The following is a 12,662-nucleotide window of genomic DNA, read 5'->3' as shown; positions in this document are numbered from 1 at the left end:
GCTACTGTAGAAACATGGCGGGTTGGGGCGTCGGTGGCGTGGTGGATGGTACCGGCGCCCCACGTACAGAGGCATTGCCTCGCTGCAGTGCTCGCGGGTTCAAGTCTGGCCTGCGACCCTACAGTCAGTCCCCGTTCTCTGTCTGTCTCCCCATTTCACACACCGTCCTGTCAATTAAAGGCAAAAAGCCCAGAAAAATAATCTTTAAAAAAAAAGAAAAAAGAAAGAAACATGGCGGGTCAACGTTGCGATATTTGTAAACGAGAAACTTGCTCCCTATCAATAGGGGTGGTTGAAAAGATCGTTACAGCATAGTATCGCGATATTTTTGTGTGGCATTATCGTATCGTCACACAGTGCCAAGTATTAATTTTTGTTATTATATAAATTATTTATATTATAAATATATATTTAACTTTAGTTGGTATACTACAATAATATGATCAGTTGCTTTTTCAGTCCGCTAGATGCATTTTGCTGCTGCAAAAAAAAAATGGCTGAAGTGACATGAACAGACCTAAAACTTTATCTTACTAGATAAAACAGACGTTGACAGAGTTTTCCTTTGGGGACATAATTTACAGATAAAAAAAGGTAATAAATTGCAATATATTTTGTAGCAATACTCAGCCTATTGCAACATATTTACAATAATATTGTATCGTGAGTTAAGTATCGTGATAATATCGTATCATAGATACTCTGGTGATTCCCACCCTTACTATGCAGATATAAACAGCTCATTCTAAGGTAATGAAAACATAATGAATCTCATTTTGAGGTGATCATACACTTACAAAGACATTTATTGATACATTAATTTTCCGTAGCTGCTTATCCTATCGGAGGTCATGGGGGGTGCTAGAGCCTATCCCAGCTGACATTGGGCGAGAGGCGTGGTACACCCTGGACAGGTCGCCAGGCTATCACAGGGCTGACACATAGAGACAGACAACCATTCACACTCACATTCACACCTACGGACAATTTAGAGTCACCAATTAACCTGCATGTCTTTGGACTGTGGGAGGAAGCTGGAGTACCTGGAGAAAACCCACACTGACATGGAGAGAAAATGCAAACATGCAAAGACATAGTTGTTATAATATATTTCCATTTCTGCCAATACATCCCTCTATATCCCACACACTGGACCTTTAAATAGACTATTTTTATGTCTGATCATTGATACAAAACTTAACATACAGTGATATAAATCAGTGAATACACTTGTTTTTTATGCTGCTGATTTTCTGCAGATAGTTTTACACTTGATCTGTCCTCTGTGGTTCAGCAAACATGTCATATTTCTTTCATGGCCCATAATGAGCTCTTTAATTGAACTCTCACACCCTCACACTTGTGTTCCCAGTCCCTCAGGAGCAGAACCACCGTGACTTTGAGACAACCTTTATTCTTCTCTGTGGCTCTGACAAATGAAACATGCTTGTACTTGGCTTTGTGTACTTTGTGTGTGTGTGAGTCATTTTAGTGAGGATTCAGCATCCTCCTGGTGCTGCAGCAGCCCCAGCAGCAGCAGCAGCAGCAGCCCTCCCCCTCTGCAGCCTCTCCAGCAGAATGCCCGACATGCAAACGGAAGCAGGCGCTACCATTTTGAAATACAGCACCGCCTAGGTAAGATGGTAGATCCTTTCATTTAATCGTCTTTTTCTGCAGTATTATTCTCATCTGAGCCGCATGGGAGGTAAATAAATCCAATTCGTCTTAAAGCTCATGTGTTTTTAACGGGTGTGTTTTAGCCACAAAGACTATTACACCGTGTTGTTGCACGGGAAACACTCGGTGTTACACTGTATTCATTCCTGTGCGGGGGAAATGTGCCTGTTGTTACACTGTATTGATCTCCTGTTAGAGCCAGCTGTAGTGTGTGTTTAACATTGTTGCGCATTTCACAGTAAAAGTGTTTTAATGTTTTCCTCACGCGTGTTTTGCGCGTTTGGGTTTGTTTGCTTTGGACACCGGAGCCAAACCAACAAGCATCCTGTCTCGCCTTTCTCATTTTCGTCTTCACACAGACGTTTAAAGCTGTGCGAACAACTTAACTCGTGTCTTTTCCGTCTTTTTCTGCGCTTTTAAAATCACCCGAGCTGTGGAAATGTGTTGACTCAGCGTCGTGCTGCGTCATCAGAAAACCAGCTTCCCCCTTGTTATGCCTCACATGAACCCAGTGTTCATGCAGCAGCCATATGCAACACAGGGGTACACTCATATGTGGTGTAAAAACACTGAAGCTGATCACTTATTTTCCCTATCAGCAGCAGCAGCACAGGAGGTGCAGTTCAGTCAGGAGCAGCTGACTGGAGCCTAAACCAAAAAATAGAAGTGTCATTCTCTGGTGTCATGTTCCAGTTTGCCCTTTGATTTACAGCCAGCTGTAAAGGTTGTTCAGGAGGAGGAAAAGGTGCCGTCCAACCTGTGGCAACACTCCACGCTTATTAGACTTGTAGATACAGAAGGGAGTTAGGAGGTAAATGAGGAAAGTTAAAGGGAAAGTTCACCCTGAAATCAAAAATACATTTTGTCCTTACCTGTAGCGCTGTTTATCAGTGTAGATTGTTTTGGTGTGAGCTGCTAAGTAATGGAGATATAGGTCTCTTGAATATAAAGGCCAAGACACACCAAACAGACGTCAAAGAACTAGTGGTGACGAATGCCGATTATTGCGTCGCCTCACGTCATCAGTGTCTTTATCACACCGCAAAGACGAGAGCCAACTGCCGCCTCGCACATATGCTCTGCGCCTGCGTGAACGGAAAAAACACTTTGTACCAGCAGACATAGTTTGTATTCGTCATTCAAAAAAGGGAAACCAGAAGACGAATTTAAGGGAGCTTTCGGCCTAGAGTTTGCTTGCTTTGGTCTGAATCAGGGACTAATTTTGTCACCCGAGTGCGATTGCTGTGTTCACACCTGCCCAAACGAACCACACTTAGGGGGCAAATAACTTGAGTTCGATTGAACCGAACCAAACAGGGTAGGTGTGAAAGCACCCTTAGTCACTAGTTAGCTAGTTAGCACATTAACAACACAACCTGATGCTGAAAGAACAAATGACATCTACCATGTGCTAGTGAACAATTAACACAAACAATCTTGAACCGATTCTGCTGAAGAGCTCAGTGGCTAGAAAAGTAATCTAACCTCATAGAACAAGAGTGTTTCAATCTCAGGCACTCTTGACCTGACTTAAGCCATTTGTTTACTTTCCTCACTTCAGTGTCTCTTTTCGTGCACTGAGCTGAACTGTCAATTCACCAAAGGGCTTTGCCATCTCTGATGCCGATTCAACATGCTGAATTGGCCCAAAAAAAGCAGATAAGGTCGGACTAGTACCAACAGTGCGGTGCACACTGCAAAAACTTTGGCGTAGACTTTGACCTACACCCTGAAATTGGCAGATGGCTGACTATTGGCTTGGCGTGTCAGGGTCCTAATGAAACTATATGGCACTTGGCTTAAGTAAATTCATCACTCATGACTCAAGTAACTTAAAATAATCCCCAGACCTTGTTGTGAGCAGTTTCATGTAGGAACTACTTTCTCTCTACCAAACTGCACCCACCAACCGTAGCACCACGCAGAAGGAAGCGTGCATCTACTGCTAGCTCACCTAGCACCACTGAGCTAGCTATGCTGTGTACCATATACCTTGGAAGTTGGAGTTCGGAGCTAGGAATAATTTAATGATCTCACACCTGGGTTGACTGCGTTCCTGTATAACAAGTCCGAAAACCAAGATGGTGTTAGCAGTACCAGTTGATAACAATTCATTATGCTGTACTTTGCGCGCACAGACACCCTAGCATCATGTCCACGGATAGACTTTGGACAGTAATGTGTGTACGACTGTTTTGATGAGACACAAATATGCATTAATAAAGGGTATAATACTACAGCTTTCATGAGGGTTGATGCAAGGAGCAGCCATCTTGGATTTTGAGGTTGACGTTCCTGAGGTTCCTCGGACTTTGTAATTTGGTAGAAAGAAAATAGTTCCTACATGAAACTGCTCACAACAAGGTCTGTGGATTATCTTGAGTAACCGGGTCATGATTTCTGGAAAGAGACATTGCTGTTGAGATTTTAAATGTAATTTTTCGGCACTGTGAGCACCACAAGCTGAGTGCCATCTAGTTCCATTATTTTGGAGAGAAGGCAGACATTTCTGCGGATGATATCTTTAATACTCAATCTAGACTGATAAATAGCTTTACAGGTAAGAGGAAGAATATGTATTTCTGGGGTGAACTGTCCCTCTCAGGCAGCTTTTCCAACACAGAGGGGCCTTTCTGTATCACGATCATCAATATAAATGCCATGTGCATTGATGCGCAGTGTCCTTATCTGAAGGTATTGGTGTGAAAATGCTCCTTTCCTCTGGCTGTCTCCTGTGTCAGAGTGAGTCATAGCTATAAGGGTAATTACAGCCTCCTCTCAAGTGAAGGTGAGCTCTTTAATGAAGTCCTCCTTCAAACTGCCTTCGCTCTGTCGCATATATACTGAAAAGATTTAGCTCTTATTCATGGACACACGTTCTCCTGCTCTGTTTGACACAGTCTGAGTTTATCTGATCTGAATGGCCAGCTCACAGGCAAATGTGAGGTCTGTGGTTTTTAGTTTGTGATATTTGCATGTTAATCTGGCTGCTCACTCAGGTTCTTTATCAAGAGTGCAACTGCAGCATTGGTTGATTACACTGTGTGCTTAATCTCTACATTGTTAATCTTTTATTTGCCTTATTTCTGGACAATATGCAGAAGTTTCTTATTGGAGAAATGAAGCTTGTAAGTCTTGTTTTTTTTTTAATTCAAAGTCAGCAGCACTTCCTCACAGATGTCAGCTATGTCCCTGTGTGCTGCAGTCCACCCTGTATTTAGATAATTGCTCTCCAGTACTTCCCTGTCCTCATCAGACTACCGTAGAGTCAAAGGTGTGGCTTTGTTCTCACTCGTCAGTAGTTGTTACATCTGTGGCAGCTGATTGTTGTGCTGTGCAGTTAATCCCCTCTCTTATCTCTAACCACACTCAAGTACATCACTCCTCTGTTCCTCTGCAGCGCCATGGACAAGAGCCATACAGTGAAGCTCTTTGTGGGCAACCTGGCGTTGGACACCACCCAGGAGGAGCTGTCAGCCATCTTCGAACCCTACGGCCAGGTGGTCAGCTGCAGCGTGCTGCGACAGTTTGCCTTCGTACACCTGCAGGGCGAGGGTGCCGCCGAGCGCGCCATCCGGGAGCTCAATGGACGGGAGTTTCGTGGACGGAATTTGGTGGTGGAGGAGTCGAGGGGAAGGCCGTTGCACTCCACCAAGGTGTTTGTGGGTAATCTGAGTGGGATGTGCACCACCGAGGATCTACAGCAGCTGTTTCAAACATTTGGAAAAGTTCTTGAGTGCGATAAAGTCAAAGGTGAGTGAAAACCCTAGTAATATTTGAATTGTTTTAAATCTTGTGCATGTTGTTAGTAAAGTTGTGGAGCTAGTGTATGAGAAGTCATGGTTTCGAGCAGGTAAAGAAAGTAACTAACAGTCCAAATGTTGAGTTGCTGAGAGAATTTGAGTTCTTTTGCATAACTTAATCTGACTATGTGATAAGTTATGATACACCAGTTATTTGCAAAACAAGAAACTCCCACGTTCTTGTTGTAAAGATGGACAAGTTTGATTCTTTTGGCACACTTTTCGTAGAAGTAATAAGTGGCCGTGGCAATGCCACTGTGATCCTAACTGTTGTCCCTGCGCTCAATGACAGCCAGGCATTCCTCTTCCGCAGGCTATGCCTTTGTCCACATGGAAAACAAGGAAGACGCGCTCCAGGCCATCGAGGCCCTGCATGGTACCTCGTTTAAGGGCCGTCCCCTGTCTGTAGAGCTGTCCAAAGTCCAGCCCAGCAAGCAGGCACCTACAGGAAAAATCCCCTGTGTTAACTGTGGAAAGCAGGGTCACTATGCTGGAGAATGTCCTGTCGGGAAGCCTTCTCTGGAGCAGTACCAGAGTCAGGCAGCAGTCCTTGCTGCTGCTGCAGCTGCAGCCGCCGGCCTGCCGCTACAGGTCCAACAAAGCGTGCACAATTCAGTCTACAACACCTCCACCTTTGATCCCACATACGCTGCTCTCACTGGGATCACCACAGGCACACGCACTGATGGAAACCCAGTGAATCCAGCAGTCTATGGTGCCCTTGCCAGCCAGGTGTATGGTGCCAATGTTGCCAGCCAGCTTTATGGAACGGTGGCCAATCAGGCAGCTCTCACATCAGGCGCCACCCAAATGTACAGCTCAATGACCCCCAACATCTACGGCCAGATGGCTGCAACTCCTGCGGCTGCTGCTGCGGCTGCCGCCGCGGCTGCATACTCACCTCAAGTTTACACCCCAACTGTGGCCAACTCCCATGTCTATCTGACTGCTGCTCATGGGTTAGAAATGCCAACAGCAGCGGCTGCGGTCAACCCCGCCTACACTGTATCTCCAGCAATTTATGGTGCCGCCACACCAGCGTATGCTCATATAAGCGCCATGGGAGCAGCGGACCCTACCACAGCCATCTTTGAGGCAGCCAGACAGGCACATTACTTTGCCCAGGGCCAGCAGGTTGTGGCTGACCAGCAGACGGTGGCTGCAGCTGCAGCAGCAGCTGTGGTAAAGTCTGAGAGGGACCGGAGTCCCCTTCGGAGGTCAGTACCTCTGCTACCAGACCCAGTGATGAAGCCGTTCATGTACCAGAGAGCCAAGCCGCGCCGACCCCTGCTCCCTACACCAGCTGGCCGAGCGGCAGAAGAGGCAGTGGAGGCTGCAGAGGACCCCATGGCCAGGTAGGACATGATCTTTAAACCTTTTTACCATCAGCTGTGCAGCACCATGGAAACATTCCCAGAGGGAGTTGAGTTTCGGTTTCTGGACTACTATACTTTTCAACTGTTAACCTCTAGGAATGAGTTTTTAGTCACACTTCACATTTCTCATTACTTATTAATGCTTTATTGCATTTTCCATGCTTCTTTCTCGTTTTATCGCTCTCCTGTTCCTCCCACTGTGTCGCCCATCCCGTCCCGCTCCCTACTTAAACCCTCCCCTTCCTACCACCCCTCCTTTCTCCCTTTTCTCAGGTACTATGCGGAGTACTACCAGCAGCTGCAGCAGTACCCCCAGTTCCAGTATGCCTACCCACCACCGAGCGCAGTGACAGCCATCCCTGGCATGCCAGGAGTGCCAGCCGTGTCAGCAGTCCCTACAGTCTCCGCGATGTCCGCCCAGTCAGTCGCTGCGCTGGATGCCCTCAGGCCAGTGGTCCCCACCGCTGCGGCAGTGGCAGCTGCCATGGCTGCGCCAAGGGTGTATGAGCCGCCGTTGCCGCCGCCCACGCGCAAGGAGGCCATCCTCCGCCGCCCCGAACTCTCCCTTCACACGCCTGAGCCCCCCTTCCGATAGTCGCACACAACTCTCTGCCCCTACCCCTCCCTCTTTGCCCTGAACCCCATCTCCTCTTCCACCCCAAACTTGACCACCTTACAGCAGCTGTATGTGTGTGTATGTGAATGTGTGTTTGGTGGGTGGGGTTTGAAACTGGGGGGGGGGCTATTTGGTTTATTAACCTGCTTTACGAGGGACTTGGTCAGCATAACCTTGGTCCTGTTTGCACACACACACACAGTGCAGCCATGAAAGGGAGGCTCTCATCTGTCATGTGGGCATTCTTTGTGCTACTCAGTTTTACTTTTTTATCGTGCCAGTCTCACACTTGTGCCAGTATTAGACCGACCCAGTCGGTCGTTTCATATGCCTTTATTTCCGCAACCCAGTTATGATTTTCTACGGCCAAACCTACGATAAAAGACATTGGTTTTTATCAGCCATCCTCCTTAGGCCTAGATGATCAGTTAGGGCAGCTAATTTGAAACCTTTTTTGCCTTATGTTGGAGAGTTTGTAATGTAACCAGATGGGAAGTCAGATAATCACATATTGTGTACAGGCTGCACTGCATTGTGTCCAACAGAACCAAGGTTTTTGTGGGGGGAGGGGTGTTTGTCTTGAATGGATGTAGTAAGTGTGAAAGAGAGAGATATGTGCGGGCTCCTGACCTTGCAGCGCACAAACGCAGCAGCTTAGACTGCGCTTTGCAGAAAACAAACAAACAAAAAAAACGTAAAGCACACATAATACGTACTGTAATGTATGTTTGGATCTCTCCTTGACCCCTTTTCCCCCACCTGTACTCTAACTTCAACACTGGAAGACACTGCCTCACCTCTCATTCTCTCTCTAACTACAGCTGCCTACCTCTGACAGTAAATTTCAGCGTAGAGTCTATTCTATTCCACACTTTTCACCCAGTCAGCAGTTTAGTTCCTGCTCCTCGTAAAGGCACAGGGTCAGCAGTTGAGGAAGGGAGGAGCCGGATTTCGGTGACAATGACTTTTGTAGATACTCTGTATGAAGTCCTCCTACATATCCAGAGGCCTTTTTTAAAAATAGTGTATGTGTTTTGTTTGTTTTAGTGTATTTACATGTGATACAAGTCAGCCTGGGGTGTAATGAGTTGTAAATGGATAAAAAATAAACCCATGTGTGACTACTGAACGAGCTGTTTACAAAGGATCTTTACACTGCATCCTATTAGGAAACATGAAATGTGACAAGCTCAATAATGTGCCTATAAGCTTTGAGTGAAGTGCATTAAGTGGAGGGATCTCCCATTTTAAGTGCTTTTTAATCATTTCAAGGGGGGGGGGGGGGTGTAACAGGAGCCCTTCGGAGCTTTGTATCCAGAAGGCTACGAGCGGTGAAGCTTTCTCGTGGACTTGCACTCCTGTATTAGATTAGTTTCTTATCGTAGGGTTTTTAAAAAGCCACAAACTGAGCCTCACAGGTTCATAATTAGCCGCTGGTTTAAAGCAGGAACGACAGTGATAGCACCAATGAAGTGAGAGATGGGGAAGTGTCTTCCAGTTGCCCCGACTGTCCTACTTTTTTTTCTCCAAATACCAGACCTGCTTCAGATTGTAATTGCAAAGAAATTTTAGTGTCTGTTTTGATCTGGTTGTTGGATCCGGTATAGGTGGGGTTCGCTGCAGCGGGATAACAAAACTTGTAAGGACAGGTACCTTGACATTCACAAGCTTGTCCTGAATGGCAAACTCCACCCATTCAGTTCTACAGTCACTTTAAGGTTCTGTATGTAACTCTCAAAAATTCTTGTTTTTAGTGTAACCTCAATCTGAGGCTTGAAGTGAACTGCAGTCCTCCATAGCCACGAGCGAGCACCTGCATCGGCCACAAAAGATCGACCATGATTAACCGGCATCTTAGAGTAGTGTTACGATCTGTATGTTCCCCTATTTCATTTGGACCATTGGCTCCATAATACTAACTAGCTTGTTAGCCATTTGCAAAATACTTCATCAGCTGACACTGCAAAAGCAACCATTGGCAGATCCAGGCAGCGTAGCTTAACAGCTAGCCGGCTAACCTTAGCTTATGTTAAGCCAAAGATACTCAGTAACAAAAGATAACACACTACTGGCTGTGCCAATAGTACGAGATGTTACACACTTCCAGTCCCCCATGTGGACCATCTCTCTCTTTCCCTAATTTTGCCACTCGTCGTTTTTATCTGCTAGCTTAATGTCTGATATCAACCAAGGGTTTGAACCTGTCAGTTGTTGCCTGATCTCGCAAGAGTATGTCACTAAAACAGAGGCATGTCTGGCGCATTTTCTCCTGATATGTCTGTCTGAAAAAGCACTATTTTAGTGTCAGAACGTTAAGAAGGGTTTAGGCTTGTGAAAAATGGGTTCAGTATTTACTTCAGTGATTACTGGGCAAAGGAAACGGTCATTATCTGTACTCACGTTCACTTATCCCATTGGAATGAACAGACTCAGTACTGCCGCTAGTGGGCCATCTCGGTTTATCAACGGTCACTTGTTACGGTTAGCCGATTGGCAACCCAGCTAGCTGTAACTTAGCTACTCTGCATGGATCTGTCTTTAGTTGTGGCTGATAAAGTAATTTGCAAACCCACCCCGGGAATCTGGATGAATTGGCTGACGTTGTCCACTCAGTACAATATTTTGTTGCATTTGCTAGCTAGCAATTCATCCCCGTTAGAAAGCAAACCAAAGTTAGCGAACATTAGCCAGCTAAGACTACAGTGTCATTTAATATGTCAGTATGTTCTCTGGGATTTTTTCATCACTGGCGGGCACTTAATTTGTTGGAATTGTTTATCAGACTACAAATAAGACAAGAATTAGCTAGCACAACCTGCTGTCTCTTCGCTTCACTGCCCACCACTCTGAGATTATTTCACTCAGAGGAACGCGGACGGCAGCTCCAGACACGACCTTCAGTCAGCGGTTATGACAACTCGAATTCAGCCGGCACAAACCTAAGCGGTAAGCGAAGGTCCGTCTACAGGCTGCCCCTGAAAAACATATAGAAACACAGCATGTAGACTGTGTTGTGGTGGGTCCCCGTCGTTTGTTGACGTAAGCGGACGCCATTTCCAAGCATACGTTAGCTACTGCTGCTTATTGTAGTGCTGTAGCGAAGCTATAGAGAGATGCAGCACGCTGTTGGGAGAAGTTTACCCAAAGGGCTTTCTGCCAGACAGGCATTTCTTGGTTAACGTTCATCACATCCTCTAGATTTTCCTGGAAAATTCGGCTAAGGTCCCTTACATAGAAGTCAGTCCACATGCTGTTAAGGCAACCTAGAAAGTCAGGGAAGGTCTGTTTTCAACTTAAAATCCAGTCAGCCATTGGAATTGAAAAACGATTAATACATGTAAGAAGTTACGTACAGAACCTTTCAAACAATCACTTGGGAATTTTTTTGCAACTACTATTTGACAGCGGTCTGATGCACACACAGACATACCCTCTGAAATCACCTTACTGCCTCGCTGTTTCCCTCCTCCCCTCTCCCCCTGTGGTTTTTAGTGGTTAAGTGACTTTTGCATCTCACAGTGTAATCTCTCTGTGTTGTATATACGAACACATACCAGTTGCATCCTTTGTAGAATTATGTGGTTTGCGAAATGTCTTGTTTGCCATGTTTGAGACCGTATTTTTTAGAGAAGTATTTTAATTTTGCCTTTTTTTTTTTTTTTTTAGGAAAAGAGAAAAAAAAAAGAATTAAAAATCAGCATGCTTTTTATTGAGAATATGTAAACTATAATCATTATTATAATAAAGAATGTTTGGCTGACTACTGTGGTTAAAAAGAAAGCAAAGGGTTTGGACATTTCCCCTTCTTGTTTATGTTGTTCTTCTCCACTATCTGTTTCTCTTGTGTAAAATGACCACCAGACCCATTTGACTGGGGACCCAGGGGGACACAGGTGTAGATGCTGGCCCAGCTTTGCTCTCTTTGGTCAGGGTAAGTGCGGGTTGGTGCTCCTTTCTCTCTCCAGCCTCTCAAACTGGGTGCAAACCAAAATTTGTATGAGGGGGTTTGCACTTGACCAAATACACTTCAGTATTTAATTCTATCAAGACATGGCCCTTTTTAATTGATTGTACGCACATTATGGCATCATGTTGAGAGCTGGGGAGAGGCACACAGATAGAATGGCCTGGGTGCATTTTGATCTGTGGAGCAGTCCTGTTTCTGGGGTTGATGGGTGTGCGTCTGGTCTGGTCTCTCCCCTGCTGCACCAAATTCTCCCCCCTCCGTGTGTCTCTGTGTCCACTCTACTCTCAGAACCTGCATGTGTGATAATCTGTAACTCTGCCGCAAAAAAAAAAAAAAAAAAAAAAAAGGCCCCCGACAGTCCAGCTCTGAACTAACTATCTCAACTGAATTAGGTCACCGGGCCACCTGGAACGGCCAGCGTGCAGCCGTGCGTGAGCGTGGCGGCGTGAGCCATGGGGACGACTTTTAGCGCGACGCCACCGCAGTGGGAACTTGTTCTCTCTCTCCTCACCACCAAGGTAAATGAAAAACGACAACAACAAAAAACAAAAGCACTGACCTCTCCTCTCCCTCACCTGCCGCCCCCTCCTTTGACTGTGCCTTGACCAAACACTCCTCCCCTTCCTCTCCTCCGCCATCGCCACTTCCCCTCCCCTTTCCCCGCTCCGTAACTCCTCCTCTGCTGCAATGGCAGTGCCATCGGTGGGGGGTGGCGGGTGGGGTTGGGGTGGGGCTAGGACCCCTTCCACAAGACAGTCCTGTCTCGCATCAGCACACAATGCGACTGCCCTCTCTGTCCCGCTGGTGTCTGAGCTAGTGATTAAACGGAAGTGTGATGGAGTGTATGTGTTAAACAGAATGGGAGCATGGATGTCTGAAGAACTTTTTGGGTGGTGTCTTATAGATTGGTGAGGCTTGGCACATGCGGACAAACCCTTACCCCTTCCCTGCCCGCTAGTCAACTCCTCTCCACCGCCGTATTCGCCGCCCTCACCCCTTCTCCCTCCCTCCTTTCACCCTACCCTTACCCTCCTCCTTCTCACCCTCCACCCTACTGTCCCTATGCGCCTCTCCTCTCCGCCGTTCACACACACACAGCGCTTTTTTCCGCCGCCACCGCCGTCGCCACCTTGGATCTGGGTTCGTGGCTCTGGCTCGGACTCAACTTCCCAGAACCACCCACCTGACCCAACATCCCCACCCTCCTTTGTTACCATAGAGGC

At 46.4% G+C, this 12,662-nt stretch overlaps 1 protein-coding gene across 4 annotated transcripts; it reads left to right on the top strand.

Annotated features, from left to right (window-relative positions):
• Window positions 1-1,481: 1,481 nt before the first annotated feature.
• rbm14b (RNA binding motif protein 14b) lies at window positions 1,482-11,135 on the top strand. 4 transcript variants are annotated; one of them, XM_050066844.1, is made up of 4 exons: window positions 1,482-1,635; window positions 5,078-5,430; window positions 5,794-6,835; window positions 7,130-11,135. In XM_050066844.1, exons 2-4 carry the CDS (start codon window positions 5,082-5,084, stop codon window positions 7,449-7,451), a joined length of 1,713 nt encoding a protein of 570 aa, XP_049922801.1. In that variant the 5' UTR covers window positions 1,482-1,635; window positions 5,078-5,081; the 3' UTR covers window positions 7,452-11,135. The 4 variants fall into 4 exon arrangements, with proteins under 4 accessions (XP_049922801.1, XP_049922798.1, XP_049922799.1 ...); XM_050066841.1 differs by having other exon boundaries at window positions 5,773-6,835; XM_050066842.1 differs by having other exon boundaries at window positions 1,584-1,705; window positions 5,773-6,835.
• The last annotated feature ends 1,527 nt before the right edge of the window (window positions 11,136-12,662 follow it).

The sequence above is a fragment of the Epinephelus moara genome, chromosome 17 (genome assembly GCF_006386435.1).
Source record: "Epinephelus moara isolate mb chromosome 17, YSFRI_EMoa_1.0, whole genome shotgun sequence".
Classification (NCBI taxonomy): Eukaryota; Metazoa; Chordata; class Actinopteri; order Perciformes; family Serranidae; genus Epinephelus; species Epinephelus moara.
Note: the sequence above shows the minus strand (reverse complement) of the source record. Positions and strands in the feature narration are given on the sequence as shown.

Bases quoted from the DNA above. Each gene is read 5' to 3' on its own strand.
- rbm14b (XM_050066841.1), top strand. From the start codon at position 5,082: ATGGACAAGAGCCATACAGTGAAGCTCTTTGTGGGCAACCTGGCGTTG. The intron at 5,431-5,772 runs GTGAGTGAAAAC...GCTCAATGACAG, and splicing joins TGAGTGCGATAAAGTCAAAG to CCAGGCATTCCTCTTCCGCA. The intron at 6,836-7,129 runs GTAGGACATGAT...CCCTTTTCTCAG, and splicing joins GCAGAGGACCCCATGGCCAG to GTACTATGCGGAGTACTACC.